The sequence below is a fragment of the Takifugu flavidus genome, chromosome 14 (genome assembly GCF_003711565.1).
Source record: "Takifugu flavidus isolate HTHZ2018 chromosome 14, ASM371156v2, whole genome shotgun sequence".
NCBI classification, from domain to species: domain Eukaryota; kingdom Metazoa; phylum Chordata; class Actinopteri; order Tetraodontiformes; family Tetraodontidae; genus Takifugu; species Takifugu flavidus.
The window spans coordinates 4,092,458-4,117,746 of record NC_079533.1 but is presented as its reverse complement, the minus strand read 5'-3'; the positions used below and the strand labels follow the sequence as shown (position 1 = coordinate 4,117,746).

General features: G+C 43.9%; 2 protein-coding genes across 2 annotated transcripts in view; one reads left to right on the top strand and one right to left on the bottom strand.

Annotated features, from left to right (window-relative positions):
• Positions 1–20,036, bottom strand: part of zzef1 (zinc finger, ZZ-type with EF hand domain 1) — a 29,606-nt gene extending 9,570 nt beyond the window's left edge. The window contains exons 1-46 of the mRNA XM_057053627.1: positions 19,494–20,036; positions 18,912–19,056; positions 18,602–18,796; positions 18,270–18,453; positions 17,954–18,153; positions 17,648–17,858; positions 17,430–17,546; positions 16,780–16,958; positions 16,514–16,612; positions 16,195–16,286; positions 15,945–16,090; positions 15,738–15,837; positions 15,422–15,643; positions 15,225–15,316; positions 14,930–15,132; positions 14,644–14,777; positions 14,494–14,564; positions 14,294–14,408; positions 14,053–14,218; positions 13,788–13,909; positions 13,577–13,699; positions 11,312–11,481; positions 11,134–11,215; positions 10,818–11,019; positions 9,483–9,604; positions 9,159–9,399; positions 8,956–9,035; positions 6,712–6,805; positions 6,176–6,641; positions 5,915–6,079; positions 5,379–5,498; positions 5,138–5,299; positions 4,862–4,991; positions 4,563–4,701; positions 4,305–4,470; positions 3,961–4,223; positions 3,105–3,277; positions 2,767–2,929; positions 2,508–2,671; positions 1,873–2,150; positions 1,595–1,769; positions 1,376–1,508; positions 923–1,143; positions 490–795; positions 248–348; positions 17–152 (exon numbers count right to left, since the gene is read on the bottom strand). Coding sequence (XP_056909607.1) covers positions 17–152; positions 248–348; positions 490–795; positions 923–1,143; positions 1,376–1,508; positions 1,595–1,769; positions 1,873–2,150; positions 2,508–2,671; positions 2,767–2,929; positions 3,105–3,277; positions 3,961–4,223; positions 4,305–4,470; positions 4,563–4,701; positions 4,862–4,991; positions 5,138–5,299; positions 5,379–5,498; positions 5,915–6,079; positions 6,176–6,641; positions 6,712–6,805; positions 8,956–9,035; positions 9,159–9,399; positions 9,483–9,604; positions 10,818–11,019; positions 11,134–11,215; positions 11,312–11,481; positions 13,577–13,699; positions 13,788–13,909; positions 14,053–14,218; positions 14,294–14,408; positions 14,494–14,564; positions 14,644–14,777; positions 14,930–15,132; positions 15,225–15,316; positions 15,422–15,643; positions 15,738–15,837; positions 15,945–16,090; positions 16,195–16,286; positions 16,514–16,612; positions 16,780–16,958; positions 17,430–17,546; positions 17,648–17,858; positions 17,954–18,153; positions 18,270–18,453; positions 18,602–18,796; positions 18,912–19,056; positions 19,494–19,892 — 7,767 coding nt within the window. The 5' untranslated portion in view covers positions 19,893–20,036. The remainder of the gene's footprint in view (positions 1–16; positions 153–247; positions 349–489; positions 796–922; positions 1,144–1,375; positions 1,509–1,594; positions 1,770–1,872; positions 2,151–2,507; positions 2,672–2,766; positions 2,930–3,104; positions 3,278–3,960; positions 4,224–4,304; positions 4,471–4,562; positions 4,702–4,861; positions 4,992–5,137; positions 5,300–5,378; positions 5,499–5,914; positions 6,080–6,175; positions 6,642–6,711; positions 6,806–8,955; positions 9,036–9,158; positions 9,400–9,482; positions 9,605–10,817; positions 11,020–11,133; positions 11,216–11,311; positions 11,482–13,576; positions 13,700–13,787; positions 13,910–14,052; positions 14,219–14,293; positions 14,409–14,493; positions 14,565–14,643; positions 14,778–14,929; positions 15,133–15,224; positions 15,317–15,421; positions 15,644–15,737; positions 15,838–15,944; positions 16,091–16,194; positions 16,287–16,513; positions 16,613–16,779; positions 16,959–17,429; positions 17,547–17,647; positions 17,859–17,953; positions 18,154–18,269; positions 18,454–18,601; positions 18,797–18,911; positions 19,057–19,493) is intronic.
• A 32-nt stretch (positions 20,037–20,068) lies between these two features.
• On the top strand, positions 20,069–25,219 carry LOC130537129 (neuferricin). Its single transcript, XM_057053647.1, has 4 exons — positions 20,069–20,447; positions 23,368–23,508; positions 23,835–24,021; positions 24,329–25,219. Exons 1-4 carry the CDS (start codon positions 20,180–20,182, stop codon positions 24,498–24,500), a joined length of 768 nt encoding a protein of 255 aa, XP_056909627.1. The 5' UTR covers positions 20,069–20,179; the 3' UTR covers positions 24,501–25,219.
• The last annotated feature ends 70 nt before the right edge of the window (positions 25,220–25,289 follow it).

Below are 25,289 nucleotides of genomic sequence, written 5' to 3'. Positions count from 1 at the left end.
GATATTTCAAACTTACCACACATGACACCACTATCATATCGGTGTCCACTGCCTTGGCGTTTCTCTCCTCAGAGTGAGGACGCCTAGAAGGTTGCCACTTCTGAGCCAGAGTACGGATTGTCTCATCTGTTTTGATCTCGTTTCCATCAAATCTGATTTTTAAAAAAAAAGGATGACACAGTACAAAAATAAGACGCTGTAGGAGGATCATACAAAGGCAATGAGATGCAACAAAGCTGATGCCCACCTCTTCTGCACCTCTGAGAAGAAAGAGTCTGTTCTCTTCATCTGTAACTCATACATGGCTCGCAGAATGGGCAGAGGGGCATTTAAGGCATCATGTGTAATCTACATTAAAAATAAATTTTGATTATTACAACACCATATAATACCACACTTCCCAATAATTGGGGGGGGATGCATACCTATCTACAAGATCACTACAAGGATTGACAAATCTCAAAATAAAAATGTAAAATATATCATTACCTGGAAGCATATCTTTGTCTCCTCATCAAGACCTTCAAGAGGGTCTGCCTTGGTAACATCTGTGTCTTCAGCATAACTGGAGTGATCCGAGTCATGCTCCTTGTCATGCTCTCTTTGGTCTCGCTCTGGGTCCTGAGCCATTGAGTTGATCTCTCTTTTGGAGGAGTACAGCATGATGGAAAGGATCTCCAGATCCCTCAAGAGCCACAGTTTGCTGAAACCTGTACCTTTACTGCACTTCCTGACCAGGACCTGGGTCATACCTGACCGCTGGATGGGTTCATGGGTCTGCTCCACTCCATGTTTCTGAAAAACAGGGAAGAAGAGAATGACATCAAACAAAGCTCTTGATAGTTTTAAATCCCCTGAAATAAACTTTTGTTAGTCAGAACTGAAACTAAGCAAGTGCAGAATTCCAGATGGAGGCCATTACCTTCAGTGTATTATAGAGGCCTTTAAGAGCTAAAGAGAGAACCCAGGAAGCCTCCACTGCATCATAAGACCCATTGTCCTGGCTAGCCTGTAGTAGATGGCTAATGATGGAGGTGAAATTGCTCAGGTAGCGGCCAAACAACGTCTTTTGGAAAACCTCAGTTTGTTCCGGAAGACCAACCGCATTAAAATCTTGACACTGAATGAGTTGATAGTCCTTCACTGGGAAGCAGAGGAAGCACACAGAGTTAATATCATGGTTATGGAACAGCACCACACTATTGGAATATAATCACATTTATTTTCCCACAGATTCCCAACAAAAGTAACCAGACTTTTTCTCAAACCCATTCCTACAGAGAGCAAAGGCAAAATAAAACTGGGTCACTGTCCAGTTCTTCTGGATATGACTACAGACAGACAGAGCTCTCAGAAATGCTATTTCTGAACTCACCCGTCTTCCTTTTGCGTGTCTTTATATCCACTACTGCAGCCTGGTTCTTTTCTGTGAAGTGTTTTAGCAAGATCATGTTGTGTTTCTCGTTGGCATTGTCAATAAACACAGTTTGGCTACCCACACACAACACCTGGTAATAGAAACACAGAAGAACAGATTAAGCCCAGAATCTTGGTGAGCCTGTAAAACCCAGCCATGTATGGCATATTTAACTACCTCAGGGAAGCCCACTAACACCAGCAGGGTGAAGAGATTGGTACGTTTGAGAGATTTTGGCAGCTGCTGGATGCAGTGGTCAGTGAGGGCAGTGATGACGTTGCTCCACTTAGGGCAAGAATTCAGTCTGTGCAAGATATCTGCCACAGTGCACGCCCAATCCAGGCCTATACGACTGTAACACAGAGCCATAAGAAAAAAATCAAACAGTGTCTCACATAAGGCACTCAAAAATCTTTTGAAAAAAGTTGTCTTAGACAAATGCATTTTCATTTTACCTGTCTAAACAGACAGCTCCGAGGCTGAAAAGTAGGTGAATAGTCTTCCATCCCTGAGTGTCACAGACAGTATCAGCCTGTGATAATAATTCATATTTCTCAGCCAAGGCCTCTGTGACAGCAGCATCAGACTCTAAGGGTGGGATTCTGAGTAACAGCTGACCCAGCAGTCCCAGGGTGAGGTGAAAGGTTTCGTTTAGAGAACCAGCATTGGAAATGATGGCCCTGAAGAGCTGAGGAAGGATGGAGTTCAAGCTGGGCAGAGAGAGGCCGCTACCCTGAGGACAAATTAAGGAAGGGGTAGTTAGTTTTTCTTAAGTGCTTTTCATCCAGTAGAACAAGTCAAAAGTGACATTGTGAAAAGTGAACGGTAGCACATGTTGCAAATAACTTTATTAAATATAAATGTCCAGACAGCACGAGGTTAGATCTGCCTACAGTAAACAAAATGGTTTCACTTTAGCTGATACATTTAGAAACATAAGAAAACAATCTTTTATTCTGGTGCACATAGATCTTCATATTTACCGTACTATAGAACAGACATGAGGGGCAGATATCCCCTCTGTTCTTTATGTTAACTCTGAAATTCAGTTCAGAGAGGTGTAATTCCATTAGAATTTCATTACTCTTACTGGCTTGACAGGTGGCAACATGGCTGCTAATAATCCTAGAATCCTCTCTCTGGAGCAGTCTGCAAATACATGCTCCTGAAGAGGAACCTGGGGTAGCCTCTCAGCTGTCTCCTTGACAACATCAGTTGTTGGTAACATGGCTGTTCCTGGTCCAGATTCAGAGGCTGAAAAAAAAATTAAAAAAAATAAATAAATAAAAGTTGTAATGTATTTACTTCATAAGTTTGCAGCTATGGCTGAAACAATAGAAAGTTCTTACATCGGACCACAGGAGAGAGGGGGTCCTCGCTGGACAGAGAAGGGGTCTGGCTAAAGCTGCAGGAATCCAGGGTGTCCTGAGTAACCAGCTTTCTTTTCTCCTCATCTGCCCCATCTGAAGGGGATGACACCTCAGATTTTTTCTCATTATCTGAAGGCTTATTCTATTGGAAAACAATAAAAACAATAGGTTATGGTCCCTTTTATTTTATCAGCCTAACTTTTATACTTTCTGGAAAAAGAAGTTTCATTGTAACAAAAGTAGGATCTTCCACAGACACCATTCATTGTTTAATATTGTGCTATTTCATTGTGATTCAAACCTCTTATTTTCCTCACCTTGTACTTGGGGGAGGATGGCGAGCAGATGGCTGCAGTGCTGCCTGGGAGAGAGGAGGCATCAGTGGCTGTACTGATCTCCTGAGAGTACTCTGGCGAGACTGGACACAGCTCACTCTCAGATGCTGATTCATTGGATAACATCAGAGCCAGCAATGCTGATGAGCGGAGACCTGTAGGGGTGATAGCAGTGTGAGCATTTAAAAAAAATTAAAAAAATCAACGAAGAAAAACATCTTTCATTTCTAGTTAAGATAATTAATGTAGCAATAGATTCAAATACTCTATTGATAAAAGAAATTGATGATTACAAGTAATTTGGCTTATACAAAAGACAAATATAGCAACAAGTACATATACAGTATATATCAATAATCACTTATCTTGTTGAGGTAAGAGTAGAGGCATTAACAGCATTTTGGCTGAGAAGATCATACCATATATTACAAAGATGTCTTATTATTATTATTATTATTTGAGATACTTTGAGATTATTGTTATTAATATTGAACCCAACTGTACATAAATCATTATTAATTACTCTGAATTCCAGTGGAGAATAACATTTGCTTCACTTCAGTTAGTTTAGTTGTGCCTGACTTATCGAGGCTTGTCTGTTCGGCTTATGTGTGCCCATAAAGCAAGCAAAACAACCTCACTGTTTGCTTTCATACCTTTACATAAAATGAAAGCTCAGTAACATATTTGTGTTCCTCATCTGGAGGTAATTTATGTTCCCAATCAGTTCACAACTCAAACCTTATGGACTGAATGCTGTAACTGTCTATTTTCAACAGAGCTTAGACATCATTTATGATCTAAGCCTATTTAATTGTAATAATGGTAACAGCATGACCTTTGCCTGTTTGCCCCTTGAGCAAGCAATCAGTGATGAGCTGAGAGCAACACTTCTGCAGGGCTGAAGCCTGCCTCATGGTGCTCCTTTCCAAAGCTTCTCCCTCCAACGCATTCTGACTGCTTAGTTCCGATGTGTAGAGGGCCAAAGCAGTGAAAAGTAGCCAGGAGTAGTTGTGAATGTAGGGTTGGATTAAACGATGACGATCACTGATCCGTATGGTGACCATGGGGTAGACTGTGATTCGATGAGTAGGCAGGTGGCTACATATGAGAACATTTAATTAGGGGGGAATCATATATCTATATAAAATACTATACAAACACAACAACACTCAATCTTACCTGTCAGGATATTTCTTTGCATTGTAACACCCAAAGCAGAGGTCAAAGTCTTCACAGACGTTGCAGTTAATCCTGCTGCCTACAATGAGCCCCTGGCAGTGGTCACAGGCATATTCCATGTTGACCATCTCATGATCGTCCTCGTGGCCCTCAGGTTTGGCACCACCTGGTGTACAACATGCACATTTGCATGTCCTTTGCCCTGAGAAGTCCCTCCTTGAAACTGTACATGTGCTGTAGTGGAGAGTGAAAACTCACTGAGGAAGCATGTCTTGCACAGGTCCATATCCATGCACTGCAGACAGCGGTAGCGGTGCCAGGGTGCCATCCTCTCACAACCATCACAGGAGATTACGACATTGAGCAGGTCACAATAACGTGCAATAAACATGTGCATCTGCAAGTAAAATGGGAAATTATATTAGAATATTACTGCCATTGTTTAATATTCCTATATTGGACATTAATTATATGAATACTGTATGGATTAAAACAATGTCAATTACAGACTGATGCCTCTAAATGTTATCTAATCATATGATTGAGATGCAGTGCACCTTTCTTTTGTCTTCTGAGGACTCTTCTTCAATTTTGTCATACCACTTCTCAAACATGCCATCCATACACTCGTCCATCCATTCCTGGTTCTTCTTGTATTCTGCAATTTCATCCTCCTCAGTCCATTGACTGCAGATTGATATAAACCACAAACATGGTTGTAAGCTTATCATAAACCAAAATGGTTTATTATAGAAAAATCAAAAAAAGAAATTAAGAGTTTGTGTTATTGATTGGCAACCATGTTTCTTGTACTGTGAGGTGCTTTCTGTTACCTGATGGCAACATCATGAACACTGATGTTGTCCTGAGCCATACTCAGTAGTAGTTCAGGAAGTTTGATTTTCAAAAAGAGGGGGAGATCATCAACCTCCCAGCTTATGTCTAGAAGATGCAACAAGCAGGTCTGCACACATGACAGGGCTGGTAGGAGAGCTCTGGAGAGCAGAATAGGGTTCAGGAAATTAGACCACTGAATCCGCACACAGAATCTTTGCTGCAATACAGGGGACCTACTTCTCATTCAGATTACTGAAGCTCTGTACTGCCTCCACCAGCATGAGCACCAACTGATGATAGGAATGTCTCACATTCACTCTCAACTTCTGCCCAGTATCTGACAACTGAGAGAAATACCTGAAGAAAGGAAGAAAGAATAACATTCTTTATATGTTTTTTGGTTAAAATTGTCAAACTGATCAGGGCTGCCAGATATGGTTGCACTGGCGAAGTAGAGCCCCCCCCCCCCCCCCATTTTCGGGGAGAGGGGGTGGAGAGGGCCTGATATGGGGGTTTTTGTAAAGAAAAAATCCCATGTTGAATAATAGGAGAGGCCTTGAAAAGCTCAGGTAATTTGACCCCCGCTTGAAGGCCTACAGCTCTGCCGTGTATTCACCTAGAATCTAGAATTTAAAATGTAGCTACAAGGATCTAGATTCACCACGTGAACCCTCAATAGGCATGACAGCTGGGAGGGGCCAAAGCAGGAGGCACACATTCACAATTTCTTTGGAATTATCTCGTGGAAGACAGAGCATTTTCTTGAAATTTACCCAGTGAAGTCTTTCTGGCATGCAAGCAGCTCCTGCAGAAACAGGATGCAGGGAGCTTGGAAAAGGTGTGGCTTTCCCAGGGAACATAAACACTCCTGCACCATCTCCAGGACCTTGGAAACACTCACAGCCTGGGCTTTGCTCAGAGAAAGTGTCTGTACAACACTAGAGATGGACGGGGGGAAAAAAATAGTCTAATAAGTAAACGATAATCAATGCAGATGGAGAATGAAAAACAGGACAATGTTGACCATCTGTCACCTTGCTGTTGTGACACCCTGATCCCTTATGAAGTTAAGGATGCATTTGATAATTGGGTAGCGGTCCTTGACAGAGGAGGCCATGCCGGGCTCTTCTATCGATCGACATGACAGAAGGCGTAGACGGGATCGGCTAAATGGCGTTTTATGAGTTGTGACAGAGGGCAATGCTGGTTCCCCTGGGTGTGTATAAAGATTCTCCTCTGAGCTTTTGTTGTTGAGCTTGCTCTGGTCACCAGTAGACGAGTTCTGGGCTTGAGCACCAGGGGACTGGGCTCTCTCCCTGTTTACAACACTCGGAGATCCCACTGAGGAACTGGCCTGGAAGTCGCCTTCTGAGATTGAATTTGACCCAGGAAGTGGAGCACTACTACCCTCTGCTGCTTTGGAGTTGTCTGTGTCATGACATGGAAGTCCACATGGTGGGAACCTGAGAAGCAGCAGGCTCTTCTCAATGCATGCATCAGCTAAGGGAAAAATGCAAAAATCAGTCCACTTCTGGTTTTACAAAGAGGGATTTGGCTTTAAATTACTTACCAAGTGTATCCATTGTAACCTCCTCCTGATGACCATCTCCCTTTTCATCAGGCCCATTCATTTTGCCAGCAAGATATCTCTGCTTCATCTCCAGCTGGTGATGAAATTGAAATTGTTCTTATCAAAACTGAGCATAATTTTTATTTTTAAAAGAATTGATATTGATGATGGAATCTGTCTATCCCTTGATCCATTTTCTCTTCACAAGCACTTCTTAGAGGAGATAAACTTCCCATTACATTTCTATCTTCATTTATGAATGCATTCTGGTTTCTAAATTTCTTTTTATGAATTCAAAGTGAAATATGAGTTGGTTTGGCAGGAAACAATAGTCACTTTACAAGTTTCTATTTGTGTGTAACTACCTAACTAACCAGGCATTCAGTAGCTGTAACAAAAGTAGTTGATTTGTATATTGCAAATGTCTTGCATTGTCTCGTTTTCTCCTGCTTATCCAGATCTGGGTCACGGGGGAAGCAGCTTCAGGAGGGATGCCCAGACAGCCCTCTCCCCGGCCACTTCCATCAGGTCCTCCGGGGGGACCCCCAGCCGCTCCACCAGATGTAATCCCTCCACCTAGTCCTGGGCCGGCCACGGGGCCTCCTCCCGGTGGGACATGTCTGGAACACCTCTAAAGGGAGGCGTCTGGAAGGCATCCTGGCCAGATGCCCGAGCCACCCCAGCTGACTCCTCTCTATGTGGAGAAGCAGTAGTTCTACTCCGAGCTCCTCCCGGATGTTCGAGCTTCTCACCCTATCTCTATGGTTGAGCTTGGCCACCCTGCGGAGGAAACTCATTTTGGCCGCTTGTAGCCGCTATCTCGTTCTTTTGGTCATCACCCAACGTTGATGGCCATAGATAAGGATTGGGACGTAGATTGACCGGTAAATTAAGAGCTTCTCCTTCCGGCTCAGCTCCTTCTTCATCATGACAGATCGGTTAAGCACCCGCATCACTGCTGACGCCGCTCCGATGCACCTGTCGATCTCCTGTTCCATCCTACCTCACTCGTGAACAAGATCCCGAGATACTTGAACTCCTCCACCTGAGGCAGGACCTCCTCCCCGACCTGGAGAAGGCACTCTACCTTTTTGCGAGCGAGAATCATGGCCTCTGACTTGGAGCTGCTGATCCGCATTCCTGCCGCTTCACACTCGGTCGCGAACCGCCCCAGCATGTGTTGGAGGTCTCTGCTCGATGGTGCCAGAAGAACCATGTCATCCGCCAAAAGCAGTGACAAGGTCTTCCGTTCACCGAACTCGACACCCTCCACTCCCCGGCTGCGCCTAGAAATTCTGTCCGTAAAAGTTATGAACAGAACCGCTGACAAAGGGCAGCCCTGGCGGAGTCCAACTTACAACCAGCTATCCGGACCAAGCTCCTGCTCCTTCGGTACAGGGACTGGACGGCCCTTATCAAGGGACCTTCCACCCCATACTCTCGGAGCACCACCCACAGGATGCTCCTGGGGACCCGGTCATAGGCCTTTTCCAAGTCCACAAAGCACATGTGGACTGGTTGGGCAAACTCCCAACTCCCGTCAAACAACCCAGCAAGGGTAAAGAGCTGATCCTTAGTTCCACCACCGGGGCAAAACCCGCATTGTTCCTCCTCGATCAGAGGTTCGACTATCGATCTAATCCTCTTTTCCAGCACCCTGGCATAGACTTTCCCAGGGAGGCTGAGGAGTGTGATCCCCCTATAGTTGGAACACACCCTCTGGTCCCCACTCTTAAAAATAGGGACCACCACCCCGGTCTGCCAATCCAGGGGCACTGCCCCCGATGTCCACGCAGTGTTGCAGAGGCATGTCAACCAGGACAGCCCTACAACATCCAGAGCCTTAAGATACCCTGGGCGGATCTCATCCACTCCCGGAGCTCCACCGCCAGGCAGCTGTTTCACTACCTCGGCAAATTCCGCTCTGGAAATTGGATGGTCCACCTCCTGGTCTCCCGACTCTGTTGCTCCTTATGGATACGTGTTGGTAGGATTGCAAATGTACAATTTTATAATAAGCTTTAGGCCTTTATAGATAGGATGGTAGATGATAGACAGCATGAATCGACACCCAAGCAAAACTGTTAAATTTGTCTAGCCTGACAATTTTAGTTTTCCATCTTGCTTGATATTTATGAAAGAATGATAATGCCTTCGTCCTGAACCCGTTCATATATGATCCAAAAACTTTGTAAACATTTATGTTATCATGATGACACAAATAACAATGTTAGAAACACTCACCATCCAGGTTCTGATGCTGTCTGCCAATACATAAACTTGAACAAAGTCATCACTCAGACAAGATTTGCACTCTTGATCGACTGGACAACAGAGAGAAAAATTTCCATTTACAAGTGCATTAATAAAGAAAAAAAGAAAAAAGAAAAAAAGCAGAACAATACAAAATAAATGCTGTATGACCATCAACTGGAGCTGAGTATTACCATAGGCCTTCAGGCTGTTGCTGAGAGCTGATGTGTGATATATCATGGCTGCCCAAACAGCATTCACAGCTTGATCCGTTTTAGATCCAAGAGCAATCTCGTGCCTCATCGGATGTTTTTTGTAGGCCTGGGTGATGTTCTTCATCAGCTCTGTCCGGCTGTTTGTTTGCTCCTGAAAAGGGTCCCAATGGGCACAGTCCTCCAGAAAGCTTCTTAACTCCTCAGTACTCCATGTATTTGTCTATCAAAGGAGAAGACCCTGTAGAACACTGTGTATCTAGATTCTGGAGATATGTGGGAATGGCTGGAGATTATTTACAATACCTGGTCTGGAGATTCAGTCATTTTTGTTTCACATAACCCGTGTCGCAGAATTGGTTTCCAGAGAGGGGAAGACTGAACATGGGACATTTTCCCTGGTGGAAGTTCCTTAACAGTGTGCATCTCTAGAAAAGACAACGAACCACAAATTCTGGACCTTACTAATTACCGTATTTTCACGACTATAAGGCGCACCTAAAACACTGAGATTTTCTCAAAAAGCGACGGTGCGCCTTATAATATGGTGCGCCTTGTGTGCGGAGTGAGTTCCAAAATCTGCTGTGCGCCTTTGGTGGGTGCACTAAGGTAAACGTTCTGCCAATCGATTAGCGGCACACCTACGCGTAAGGATCCCCTAAAATGGCACCGGTCAAGCGAGACACGTATGAATGAGGCTTACTTTAAACTGCAGGCCATCAAATATGCGGCTGAAAATGGCAATCGACCAATCTTAGTTTTTTCGCTTTATGAGGAGGCGGCATCTCTCCATACGCGCGAGGACAACTGTTGCGCAGCGGCTGCCAGCGGATTACCAGGAGAGGGTGGCCATCTTCCGCACCTACTGCCGCGACAAGATAACCGCGCCCAGCCACATTACCAACATGGATGAGATCCCTCTGACTTTTAACATCCCTTTGACCCACAAAGTGGAGAAAAGGGGATCAGCACGGTGGTGATACGCACAACGGGGCACGAGAAGTCGTCGTTCACCGTGGTTCTCGGCTGCCACGGAAACGGGTAGAGCGCTGGATGACGGAAGGCGAACACTCCTTCACAAAGACTATGAGGCAGCGGCGGGCAAGTTATGCCACCATATGTGAGTGGATTGTAGACTCATGGGCTATGATACCGTCTTCATGTATTGTAAGAGCTTTCACAAAATCAACGCTGAACCGGAACTGGTCGGTGAGTCCGATTCAGATGATTAAGAAGAGGAATTCGGCATGTTGGACATTGAAATAGTGCAGTTGTTTAATTCAGATACAGAAGATGAAAACTTTGATGGTTTTGTGGCGGAAGAATGAATATTTTGTTCAATAAATGTGTCGAAACTCACGGTTTTACTTCCGTTGTCATTTTTTACTGTATGTTTCAGCATGCGCCTAATAATACGGTGCGCCTTGTGTATGTTTTAAATACAGAAATAGCACCCATAACTGAGACTGCGCCTTTTAATACCTGCACCTTATGGTCGTGAAAATACGGTAGCAGTGAAGACTACAAAATTGTCAAACTTGCAAAAGTTGTAGAAGTTAAATAGAACCATTCAGATGTCACATAGGAAGACAAAGGTTTAGACTGTATAAAGCTATTATAACATTTTGTAACAAGCCTCACCATAAGGGGATTTCAGAGCAAGGGTTCTTGAGGCAAGGCGGCCCATCAAGCGAGCCACCAGCAGCTGCAGGTCTGATATCCAAGAAAGAGTTATATCTGGGAGGCCCAGGGCTGTCACGGAGAATTTATAGCCCCATTCATTGTTACTGCTGTCTGAGTGGAAAAGGAACTGCAATTGGGGACCAGCATCAAATGTCACCTTCTGCGTGAGTTAAAGGAAACAACAGAAATAATATTTTTTTTTAAACCAAATAATAGTATTGAATAGTAATGGAGCTTGTTAGCTTTAAATTATCACTTGGCCCTCATATCTCACCTTTGGCCACTTCTCAGTTCCAACCTTCATGTCATAGCGGACTTTCCCCCCTCTAGAATCGGTAAATTCTAAATAGTCATATCTGAGGATATAAAGGGCAAAGGTCAGGTTATAAAAATTCACAACAAACAGAAATAAACACGACACTATTTAAACACTGTCTATTACTTTATACCACCTCTTCTCTGTCTCACAGCGCTCATCAAACTCCACTTCAAATGATGTAGCACCAGGGCAAGCATAGATGGTGGTCTCATGACGGCTGTTCTCATAGTTGTGAGGGGATTCCACATTCCAGGTCCTCAGTACCACTTGTTGCTGGGGTTGATGCCAGGTCTCCTGGTCCACCTAACAAAACATATGCAGTCTTCTAACTGAAACAAATCAGATTCTTATTGTGAGATCATGGTGGTGTTGCCATGCATGATCTCATTTGCAGTGTTCTGCTGCAGTTGTATTGTTTACTTCTTTCGAAAGAGCTAGAAATTCAGACCAAAGGAAACACAAAGTTAAACAGTAACATGAGCATTACATCCTAAAAGAATATGACCTTGTGATTGTTCTGCTTTGAGGTGAAGACAAATAGCACAGTAATGTTGATAATTTGGCATCAGCTATGCTCAAATATTCCAGTTTGTTACTGAAATAAATCTATCTTTTACGGGTTGAAAATGAATAATGCACACACACATACACACAATAAACAAAGGTGATTTAAATATATGAAATGGTAAATGTTACACATTTTATCTTTAATTTATCCATTCATTCCAAGGCAAGCTCCAGTTGTATTTTCACATTATTTTCTAAAATCCATCCATCCATCCATCCATCCATCCATTCATCCATCTTCCGCCACTTATCCGGGGTCGGGTCGCGGGGCAGCAGCCTAAGCAGAGAGGCCCTGACTTCCTTCTCCCCAGCTACTTCTTCCAGCTTGTCCGGGGGAATTCCCAGGCGTTCCCAGACAGGGTCAAGAGACATAGTCTCTCCAGCATGTCCTGGGTCTTCCCGGGGGCCTCCTACCGGAGGGATATGCCCTGAACACCTCACCAGGGAGGTGTCCAGGGGGCATCCTGACTAGATGCCCAAGCCACCTCATCTGGTTCCTCTCAACGCGGAGGAGCAGCGGCCCTACTCCCGAGCTCCTCCCAGAGCTGGGCTGCCAGGGCTCCCTGGTAGGGCCACCCATGGCAAACAGGTCCTAGGTGAGGGATCAGACAAAGTGTAGCCCAGGACCCCCTAATGATGAGCAACATTAATGGTTCCAAGTTTCCCTTGCCCGGACGCAGGTCACCGGGGCCCCCTCCCGGAGCCAGGCCTAGGGGCGGGGCAAGTTGGCGAGTGCCTTGTGGCTGGATCTCTGCCCATGGAGTCTGGCTGGGCACAGCCCAAAGAGGCAACATGGGACCCCCTTGGCCCCTTCCACCTGCAGGAGGGGCCAAGGGGGTTGGGTGCATTGTGTGTTGGGTGGCGGCTGAAAGCAGGGACCACGGCAGCCTGATCCCCGGCTGCAGAAACTAGCTCTAGGGACGTAGAATGTCACCTCCCTGATGGGAAAGGAGCCTGAGCTGGTGCGCGAGGTTGAGAGGTTCCGACTAGATATAGTCGACGCATCACCTCGATGCATAGCAAGTGCTCTAGAACCAGTCTTCTTGAGAGGGGTTGGACTCTCTACCACTCTGGAGTTGCCAATTTTGAGAGGCGACGGGCAGGGGTGGAAATCCTTGTTGCTCCCCGACTCAGTGCCTGTATATTGGAGTTTAACCTGGTGAATGAGAGGGCAGCCTCCCTTCGCCTTCGGGTGGGGGGACGGATCCTGACTGTTGTTTGTGCCTATGGCCCAAACGGCAGTTCAGCGTATCCACCCTTTTTGGAGTCCTTAGAGGGAGTGCTGAAGAGTGCTCCTTCTGGGGGTTCCCTCGTCCTCCTGGGTGACTTCAATGCTCACGTTGGCATCGACAGTGAGACCTGGAGAGGTGTGATTGGGAAGAATGCCCCCCCTGATCTGAGCCCGAGTGGTGTTCTGTTGTTGGACTTCTGTGCTTGTCTCAGATTGTCCATAACGAACACCTTGTTCAGGCATAAAGGCATCCACATGTGCACTTGGCACCAGGACGCCTTAGGCCGCAGATCGATGATCGACGGTCATATCATCGGATTTGCGGCCGTATGTTCTGGACACCCGGGTAAAGGGACGGAGCTGTCAACTGATCACCACCTGGTGGAGAGTTGACTCCAATGGTGGGTAAGGATGCCGGACAGACCCGGCAGGCCCAAATGTATTGTGAGGGTCTGCTGGGAACAACTGGCAGAGTCTCCTGTCAGAAGATTTTTCTAAAATCTGTTATAAATCTAGGCAATATTGCAAGAATTTCATTCTTACAAAGTGAAGTGTGAGGTGGTGAATTCTGATGTGCTATAGTCAAAGATTTTGAGAGACCTTTGAAAAGATGTCTCCAGTATCAGTGGATAGTCTCTTGAGTAGTTCAACCAGAGATGAGAAGCTCTTCAGCAGTAAACTGTGAGGAATGTCCAAAAAGCACAGCTCCAGAAGTAAAATGATCTGCCAGGAAACACAAGTCTAATGTAAAATCAGGTAAAAAAAACAACAACGATAAAACCAAACGTACAATCAGATCAGAGCATTGTACCTGCTGTCTGAAGAGTGTGGCTAGGATGGAGCTGCATAGTTTATTGGTAATTTCTGCACCAGTGTACCTCTCCAGCAGGGAAACAAGAGTAGCCTTGATGTTTCCCAGGAACTGATCCACGTCTATTGGTTTCAAAATGTGTTATTTTTATGCTAACACTTAATAGTAAGTGCTACTAATTTATACACAAACTCACATATTACAATACATAAAAGCATATTTTGTTAGTTAATATATCATAAACTGATAAAGAGCTGTATCTCACATTTCACAAGAATGGCTCTGGCCAGGTCCATAGTGACAGCATTTGAAGTCGTCCCTTTAAGCTGAAGGTAACACCAGGAGAGCAGGCTACCCTGCAGAGCCCAGAACAAGGACAGCAACACCATCCTGCTGGCTCCACCACTGCCATCCACCATCATGACCTCACACTGACAGGTGACAGGAAAATATAGAAATCATTGTTCATCTTAACAGCAAGACTGCACACCTCAAAGATTTCTCACCTCTTTAGTTGCTACATACAGCAGCGATTCCATGACGGCCAGTATGGGGCTGATTTCAAAGTCTGCAGGAGCTCCTTTAGGTGGAAGCAATAGAAGCCCACTTGGATCCTTATCACTGTAAGAATAGAGACGGCTGAAAGTTATCCACAGTCATTTGGATAAACATGAATATTTGGCCTTTGAGGCAGAAGAGTGCTTACCTGAAGTATTTGCAAAGCGACTCAAATGTCAACTTCACCGACTCTGTCTTATCCTCTTCTGTAATATTTTTCTACAAATAGGAATATTATTATTTCAACAAGATAATCGGGTTTTATCAAGGTATCAAAAATTTCTCTCAATGAACTCACCATCATGTGGAAGAGTTTGTCACGCCTGACATTTTTATCAGGGAAAAACACAACGGCTCCACTGAGAATAGCCTTGACTGCCTCCTTGTGCAATGCTTTTTCCACTAATGTCTCACCTTCTGGACCATCCACGACTGAAACATAAAGATTAAAGGTTAATGGTTTCTGTGTTGTTTCCGATTTACAGAGAAAGATTTCAGGCAAGTGTTTCTTCCTACAGTAATACTACTTCCTGGTAAGAAGTAAATCCTTGACATTACACCCTACGTTGTCAACTGTTTCTTACTGTTGCAGAGGTGAGCGTAGAGCTCTCCAACAGCAGCGACAGATAATAATGAGGTTTCGGAGCTGCTCGATGTTGACGGACCAGCTGCTGCTTTGACCCCCTCATCTGAAACAGACTGCTCCAGTGGATTAGGCAGCATTGGGAAACAATTTTGCATCAACTGAAGTAGCAGAACTCTACTCTTCAACACCTCTTCTTGATCACTGACACAAAGACAAAAGGTGCTGAATTAATTAACACTGCTTTGCTCAATGAATAAGTGCCACATGAATCATTAGCAACAGTCATTACTCACAACTTCCTGAGTTTACTGTAGAAGGTCCAAACAAGGTTCAGACTCAGGCCACTGAAGTCTAGAAGATACTTCTGCTTTAGCTGAGATACACCCTGCAGAGAGGGTCGGTTAAGCTATGAGACATGCACGAATTCTCAAACTTTTAGTAAAAATATATCCACCAAAGGCCACAAAGGCATATTGTCTTGATGATTTACCATGTCTCGTGTAAGCTGTTGTATAAAGAATAGAGTCTTGTTAAGTAGAAAAAGACCAGTAACAGCATTCTGGCTGAGATTCTCTGCCTCTGGAGTGAGGTTGTCCTGATCTACCAGCCTGTCGGTACTGGGACACAGGTATCCACTGAAAGTGAGGGACTGAACTCCAAGACGTTCTGCAACCCAGTCCTGCCTGGTGCAAATGAACTTTACCATCAAGAACTAGAAAAAAGGGTAAAAAATGTTTTAATGTAACAAAGTCCACATGCGTAAACGGTCTCAGAGTAAGACAGCAGATTTAGAGTGGGTAATGTACCTTAGCAACTCGACACTGCTGCAGCCTGATATCAGCATCATTCCAGTCATTTTCCAGTTCAAACCAGCCAATTGGCTCCTCTTCTGAGTTTATTCTCACACTGTAGACCAGGCAGGAACATGACAAATCAAATGCTTACAGCACTAAAGAAAATCTCAACATGTATGCACATGGCACTAAACACAAACATACAAAACAAATCCTTACTTCTTTTGCACAAACTCTTTGTAGTCCTTGTAGTCCCATGCATCATATTCCTTGAACCTCTGGAAGTGCTTCTCTGCATCAAAAGCATTTTCCTCCATGTATGCAAAGACCAGACCACATTTTGCCCCAATGGCTCCTTTTCTTACCTTTGGTGCATGAAGAAAGCCATATTGCACAGAAGCCATAGAAGCACTCTTTCACAACTATAATTTTGCTCTTTTGAAACTTAAACAATGAAATGGAGCCTCACTTTGATCCTCATTTGAGTGACCAGAAAGCAACTCTGGTCTTCTGTTGACAGAATCACACTGGCTTTTTTCCTGCCACTTTCTGTGAGAAAACCTTTAAATCAAAAACATACAAAAAAAATCTAATATTGCTTTATTCTGGCAGGGATTTCACTTATATCATGCCACCGCATTACAAGAAACTAATTCACATTTTAGAGATTGTGCAGTTTCAGGTTTTCCAACTGGTAGGCCTCGTTTTTACGACTTAAAAGTAGACTCCAGTATGAAAATGTAATATAATATTCATGTTATTTTATAAATGATTAAAAGGCCATCTACCATCTCCCGTAGAAGACTCTATGAGCATGTTCTCTGGTCCAGATTTCTCCTCTTTACTTTTGACATCACAGGCCTGAAGGTGCAGTTGAAGAGGCTTCCCTGAAATGATACATTCAACACTTAAGAGTTTTTTATGCAAGTTTAAAAATTGAATTTCAAATAGCCCCTCCGATTATTCCAGTACATCTCTTTTCTGCAGGCAAAGCAGTTTCCCTAGGACTATACTCTCAAATGTCTTATGGAAAAAGAAGGTTGAATCAACTTACCATGTCGATTAAGCAGTCGCAGCCTGACAGAAGCCATAGACATAATGAGTGATGACGCCTTATACTGGGCTTCTAAATGATCGCTGATGCAGGACAGGGCCTGAAGCACCTTTGCTACACTACCTCTGGCCAAAGCAAAAGCCAGGAGAGTCATTTCTGCATCAGGACTTACGCAGCAGCTAAGACAAAAGCAAGACACAAGACGCTAATTAGCTTTTATGGTTTCATGACATCACATTAGGTTTGTAGCGTGAATAATTCCTAATAACAGACTTCTAACTACTCTCTCTTATACTTCAAGATCCAATTATCAAAGAAAGAAGAAAGCTAAGAAAATTTGAGCTATATTTTAAAATATGGCAAATAGAATATATGAAGACTATTTATGACAGCACTGTATTCAAAAACAAAATAAATAAATCAATAAAAAATAATCAATATCAGACTGATCTGATTGCGTACACTGAACCTTCCTCTGATGTGAACTGAATCAATTAACAGCATCTACTTTATTCTCAGTAAATTTGAATTTTGGCTGGTTTGGTTGGTTTTTGATACTGGAAAACAATATGATATGAGTTTAGTGCTTTTGTCTGGTGCTTATGTCAGCATTATCAGCCTGCTCCAATCAAGCTTGAGCTGGTCATTACTCTGCTATTCTGAGAAGAAACCCATCCACTTCCTCCAGGATGTTTGCTGAGAAGAACTTGGGGAACTCTGTGGATGATGGCGTTAGGGACAATGGTGGCATGTGCCGTAAGGCTTTTCTAATAAAGACAGGGAGGAAAAAAACAACATTCAATGCAACAACTCTGGAAAATTCAAATGACTGCAAAAATAATTGATATTAAAAATAAGTAGGTTTTACTGTGTGCTCTGAAGAACAGTATTAGCCAGTGCAGGGTTAGTTTCCATGGATGCAGTGACCAAGGAGGTGACAAGAGACAGGTACCATATGGCTGAAGCATCTGAAACCGACACCTCTTTACTCTTGGTAAGGTGGTAACCCAACGTCTTCAAACCATGAATACGTGTGTCACATCCATCACTCAGGCACCTCTTGATATTGACTTGCACATCTAGGATTTTAAAATAATAAATATTTTTGTAACACCAAATCCATTAGAAGTCCAGTAACACGTGTAACCAAGCTGATTGAGCAGTGGAGACCCACAAGGATATGTGATGTCAACATTCTCCAAGAGAGAGACATAGCCTGTGACGTTACTGGGGATGCGGATGTCTTTGATTTCCTCCAATGAACGGCGGTTTTTCCCAACGGCAACTGACACCAGCTGAGGCATGTAGCTGTGGTCATTAGAAGCCACAGCAATGGCGAGACGTCTCAAAACCACATCTGGCTTCATTTTCAGCCTGAAATCAGGAAAAGGAAGACATGCTTTCACCACAATGCCAATCATGTGCTTGGTGACCAACATCGACAGCCATTCATGTATAGGAATCTAAATCTTCAGAGGTGTTTTCCTTGCCTTATCCAATGTGAGCGTGCGCTGCCATCTGACTCCCAGAAAGACACAGTTTCTCCATTTGTCATCTTGTAAATGTCCACAACATTGGAAGAAACTTCTATGGAACTGTAGCACTGTGTGACCACTCGGATCTTGTCAATCTCTTGATCTGGGTCCAACTCTGCTCTGCACTGAATATCTAAATCTGAAGGAATCATTTAAAGATTAAGATGACACCTCAATGGTAAAAGACATATTCCTAATATGTCTACTCAGCATATCAACAAGTTAAGCCCCCATTTTTTAAGTATCTGCATTTTCATATATTATTACATTATTTTTATTAAGCTGACCTTTTTCCTTCTGCAATACGAATTGCAAGTAATCCTGGACCACACTGGACCTCATTGCGCAGATACTGTTGTAACCCTCTAAGATGGGGAAAGGGATGGCACTACTGGGAATACGATTCCTGTGTAAGAATTTAAGGATCTTAGAGGCATGTGCCCCTAACCTGTCTTTGGTCCTGGAGAATATGTCAACAAAACCTTTGGTAGGGAAGAAAACAGACACATTGAATATATCAATGGTTAAATCGTCTCAACTCTGCCTTTACCTCTAGCACGACAATGGTGAGTCACATAAATAATCAGCACCTCATACCTGGAGTTAGTGAGCATGCTTGGAGTTGTCTTATCACATGACTCAGCTCTCCCTTAAGATTAGCTCCATTGGAGTTCTTCAGAGCAATCAACATGGTTTCTAAATCCACCACCCCATCCCCCTCTGCATCAAACTGTCCAAAGGCCTGCAGCAGGAACACAGAGTATGGTGACACACAACATACTAAGACAATCACCTGCATTCCTTCATATTAAATGTATGAGTTTTGGAAAAAAATAAATAAATAAAAAAAAGCTAAGAATCTCACTATTTATTGCTTATCACGAAGTTGGTTTGACTAAGTGGTCTGGTGAGGAAAACGCAACTAGCTTTAGCTTTAATAGAATGATCCAGTGTAGCAGTGTAAGTTTCATTTCAAGTTTAGCAACAACAGCAACATTCCATATATTCCTACACAGTCAGCTTTAGGCAAAGCAGCCTTGTGCCACAACAGGCCAGAGCTAAAAACCAAAATAAACCTGACAAGTGACATCCCCAACTGTTGGGATTCGTAACAGCCCAAATAATGGCCTTTCAGGTCATGCGTGTGGGAGATTCTTTTGTTATTCAGGGCCTGTATACCTCTTCACATTCATCTCTCGGTGCATCTCTACTCTCCAGTATCTCACAAAATTGTTCCAAATTAACAGATTCCTCTCCGCGGTTCACCCGGTCCTCCAGCCACCGCACCAGGACGCCCTCATTCCCGGCCAGGACAGACTCCTGAATTACAGCCTTTGAATCACTAATGCGAGCAGCAGCTTCTCTGAGTTTCACTTGTTCTAAGAGGACGGCTGGACTTGGTGGTCCACTGGTGGCCACGGACACGTTATTTGATCCTCTTCCGCTTCTACCAGAACTGGAGCCTCCGCCGCCTGTGGTCGCAGAGGCCGGATTGTCTTCCGCGATGCCATGAATCTCGGTTTCGATATCGTCCTCGTCGCCGCTGCCTCCACCGCAGCCACTCTCGGAGTTCCCCATTGCTGTTCAGCCGTTTTAGGGGTCCCCGAAAATCTCTGGCGTTTGGTGTGAATGTTGTAAAACGGTGAACCGGTCTGCACACAAACCTCTAACCTACAGAGCCCCGTCGTACTACCGCATTGACGTACTGTACGTCCACGAGCCGACGACGTCATTTGCGTCCTGACTGCGCACGCGCGTGACCGTTTGCGCTCACGGAACGGAAGCAAGCGCATGTGTTGATCATGGCTGTGGTTATTTGCTGAATGATATGCTAACGAGCAAAAAACAAAACACAAATCTACGTTATGCTGTGTAACTTATGCCTCGCGTTTTTATCTCTCGCGGTGTTATTCATTTCTCTTGAGTGGGACTGTTCTACTCAAAACAACGTTAAATCTGGAAAATATCTAACCACGGAAACTCCCGTTAGGGTGTTGAGCAGTCATGAATTATCTTTGTACGACGGACAGAAAGGCAGCAGGGGCCTCTACCTGGCTATACTGGGCCAAGTCTTCGACGTTCACAAAGGATACAAGCACTATGGGCCCGGTGGGCCTTATCACTTCATGACAGGTGATTTTCGGTTTTAATCACAGTTAAATATGAAACATATAATCAATCATTTCATCGCAGTTAAATATGAAATTTCCCCCACAATTTCTTCACTTTCCTTAAAATTTTCTTTTTGTTATTTGCTATTTTTCTTATTTTGTGACGTGTGTGTCCCCTAGAATATAAATTTCAAAAGTAAGAGTTCTCCAAATTGAATCATACTGACAAAAATGGAAAAAAATAAGAGTACTCCTGACATACATTTCCCTTTAGATAGTTTGTGTCATTTTTGTCCTTTTGACATGTAAGCCTTTATTCACCTCATTGCATTCATCCAATGATTTTCTGTTTTCTTTTTCCCTTATGTAGTGACCAATAATTCTTTAGATTCAGATTCAGATTCAGGTCCTTTATTGTCCCACACGGGGAAATTTACAGTGCAACAACAGCAAGAGCACGCAGAGAAAAATAAGATTAAATAGAATAGAATTTGGAATATACAAAGAGGATGTATATTTACAATAATCCAGGTAAATGGATACTCGGCCCCTGTATGCCTGTACAAAGGGTGAATACAATACACATATCAGAATATATAATCAGATTGTGTTAGCGGGCATTATGTTTATTGTGCAGTCTGACAGCAGCCGGCAGGAAAGATCTGCGATACCTCTCCTTCACACAGCGAGGGTGGAGCAGCCGCTCACTGAATGAGCTGCCCAGTGCTGTCAGGGTGTCCTGTAGGGGGTGGGACGTGTTGTTCAACATGACAGGATGACAGCTTAGCCATCATCCTCCCGTTTCCCACCACCTCCACCAAGTCCAGGGGACATCCCAGGACAGAGCTGGCCCTCCTCACCAGTCTGTCCATCCTCTTCCTGTCCCTGTCCGTGATGCTACTGGACCAGCAGACCATCCCATAGAAGATGGCTGATCCCACCACAGAGTCATAGAAAGTCCTCAGGAGTGGTCCCTGCACTCCAAAAGACCTCAGCCTCCTGAGCAGGAACAGTCTGCTATTGCCCTTCTTGACAAGGGCGTCTGTGTTGTGTGTCCAGTCCAGGTTATTGTTTAAGTGAACACCCAGGTACTTGTAGGACTCCACCACGTCAACATCAGTTCCCAGGATGTTCACTGGTGCAGGTGGGGGGTTGTTACGCCTGCGGAAATCCACCACCACCTCCTTGGTTTTGCCAGCGTTGATCTGGAGGTTGTTCCGCAGGCTCCAGTCCACAAAGTCCTGAATAAGTTCTCTGTACTCCGTATCGTCCCCATCAGTGATGAGGCTGACAGCAGCAGAGTCGTCAGAGAACTTCTGGAGGTGACATGAAGATGTACTGTGTGAAAAGTCCGCGGTGTAGAGGGTGAACAGGAAAGGAGACAGAACTGTTCCCTGCGGGACACCAGTGCTGCAGAGAAGCCGATCTGACTCAGAGCCCTTCACCCTCACAAACTGTGGTCTTTGTGTGAGGTAGTCCAGAATCCATGTTGTGAGGTGTTGATCCCCTCCAGCTACCTGCAGTTTGTCCCCCAGCAGCGTGGGCTGGATGGTGTTGAATGTGCTGGAGAAATCAAAAAACATGATCCTCACAGTGCTTCCAGCCTTCTCCAGGTGAGTGAGGGAGGTGTGGAGAAGGTAGATGACGGCATCGTCCACCCCGATGCTCGGCTGGTAGGCGAACTGCAACGGGTCCATGAAGGAGCTCACTAGTGGGCGCAGGTGATCGAGGATGAGTCTCTCCAGCGTCTTCATCAGATGAGATGTCAGAGCTACCGGCCTGTAGCTGTTGAGCTCCTTAGGGTGCGGTGTCTTTTTTTATAGTTTTATATTTTATATTTATATTCTATTTTTAATTTATTCTATTTTATTTCTTATTTTATTCTATTTTTATTATCTTTAATTGGTTTTTATGGTGTGTAATGGTGGTGGGTAATTTTGTACAGTGCTGTACGTTTCTTTGGGGAGATGCTAATTTCCCTAATGGACACCCCCTAAAGGGATCAATAAAGTACTCTGATTCTGATTCTGATTCTGATTCTTCGGCACTGGGACGATGCAGGACGTCTTCCACAGCTGTGGCACTCTCCCCAGCTTCAGGCTCAGGTTGAACGTGTGACTGAAGATCCCACACAGCTGGTCTGCACAGGACTTCAGGAGCCTGGAGCTGATGCCATCTGGACCCATCGCTTTCCTGGCCCTGTTCTTCTTCAGGGCCTTCCTTACCTGGTGTGGTGTGAGGGACAGGCTGGAGCAGGGAGGTGTTGGTGGGGGGGATGGGCATGGGCCAGAGTGTGAAGTGTTGGGAATGTGTGGGCTGAAGTTCATGAGAGAGGGGGAGGGGGGACAGGAGGAACAGTCTATTGGGGGCACAGACCGTGGTGGGGGTAGCAGCAGAGGAGACTGGGCTGGGGGAGGGGTGGGTACCTGATCAAATCTATTGAAAAACAAGTTCAGGTCGTTAGCACATCCCCGGTCACCCACAGGTTGGGACTTCTGCTCCTTGAAGCCCGAGATGGTCTTCAGTCCCTTCCATACGCCACAGATGTTGTTCTGTTGCAGCTGGTTTTCCATCTTCCTCCTGTAGTTGTCCTCCTGTAGTTTAGTCCTGAAAGAACAGCCATTGGGTGAGCAGTCCAGTGAAAGAATGGTCAACACTGACTTTTCTGTGCTTTTTAGCTGCTACTGTGAATCTTTTGCTTGGTGACCCAAACCGTGCAGATGGTACCACCCACATGTCTTACTTAAAGATGATTTGAATGTAACCATATATAGTAGATAATAATGGATGCCCTTGTCCCCTTTCATAGGCACTCTTGATTAGATTCACACAGATCATTTGAGACACGGGCAAAATAATTTTTACCATAGCAACATGTTGGGCTATAACATATTGATGGCCATTTTGTCACAGAGATGCCATTTTTGTTTCTCTCATTCCAGGAAAAGATGCTTCACTGGCATTTATCACTGGGGACTTTACAGAAATTGGTCTGACAGATGATGTGTCCAGTTTGTCTCCACTGCAGGTGATGGCACTTTATGACTGGCTGACCTTCTATCAGAAGCACTACCAACCAGTAGGTACGTGATGATTTTCCACCTAAATCTTTGATCAGACAGACTGCTGCAGCAAATAAGTTTATTTCTAATTTAATTCTGTTTGTGCACTTTTGTGATCATGATTTATTCATAAATTACATACCAAATGCAAAAAGTTATGTTACAACATGTAATTGAAGTAAATGATCCTGTATTTTTAGTCTGCATATTAATGGAACCCTTTCTGTCAATAATGGGAGTGAACTTTAGATGTAGTAACTGGCATGTTAGACCATGTGCAAATATTTTGCCTCTATACAAACCCACAGTTGGTGCTGTTCAGTTTTACCAACTACCCTGATTTTCAGGTTTGCTAACAGGCCGGTTCTACAGTAAAACTGGGGAGCCCACCGACACATTGCTGCAGGCAGAAGCATCACTGGCAGAGGGCCAGCGAATCAAGGCCCAGTCTGAGGCTGAGAAATTGCATTTCCCACCCTGCAACTCACAGTGGAGCACTGCGGAAAGAGGACGAGTCTGGTGCACGAATAAGAGGTATGGAAATTCTGCTGAGTTAATCAAATACTATTAATATTACTATTTAATAATCATTTTTAATACCCAACTTGCAGAAAAGTAAAACATATTCTGTGTTAAGCAGCAGAAAGTTATAGTGCTATAATCCCTATCTTTATCTCAAAATAATGTACTTAAGTAAGGAGTCTACACTAAGTGGAAAGTGTTCATCCTATCTTAAAGAGAACAATGTTACCGGGATACATCTGTAACACTAACTGATGGCTGAAACATCCCTAATTTAATTGAAATGCATGAAAATGTAATCAGAATGCTCAATTTGCAGTGGTGGTGTGGAGAGAAGCTGGACTGGGGTCCCACGGAAGTTTTACTCCCCTGGCTCCACAGGTGTGCGTTGTGTGTGTGTTGAAGACCCCTCTGCAGCAGATGAAGACCCAAACCTGCAGAAGTATGATGGCTGCTCTCCACATGCAGATTCTTGCCTCGTTGAAACATAACAGACCACATAAGAAACTTATTTATTGACACCTTTAAGAAGAAAGACAACTTTTACAACCAAGAGAAAAGAAAGAAAGGAAAAGAAGATAAATATGATGCCTTAATTTTTCAAGATTTTACTTTTTTTTACAATTGTTAGGGACAGCAAGCAGATAGATTTATAGTTACTTCATCAACAAAAACTGAATTTGATGCTCCATTTATTTGTAATTAATGCCATTTGTGAGGTAGAGCGAAATCATAGCATGGGTAAAGAAAGCATAGGTATATATATTTGTATAAGATATTTGTTGGCAAGCTTTTTTGTATCAGGATATAGTGTTTACACAGATGCTAATTTATTATTGAGTAAATGAGATGAGTTGAGCAGATTAAATGAAGTGGAAAAAAGCACTTAAAATGTGATATGTAAAAAGTTTTCAAGAAAGAGAACAGGTGAGAAACCTTGAACACTTTTTAAAATTTGTGATGGGGTGAAAAGTGGAGCTTGTTCATGGTCCAACTTAGTCTGGATGTACAAAAACATTTTAAGTAAAAAATCCTTCATTATTGGCTAAGCTCCGATGAAACTGACCTTACCAGTCTTGAACTATGCTAAAACAAGATGATGCTGAAGGTCTAGAGCAGGGGAAAACAACCCTTGGATATACGGCTGTCAGCTAAGAAATGTTCATACCTTCACAACTCATTTGATCAATAAAATAGTTTTATTAGTGAAGTGTCAGCTATTTGCCTTCCTTCTTCACAAAGCTTGAGAATACATCACCAATGGTTAAATCCAAGAAGCA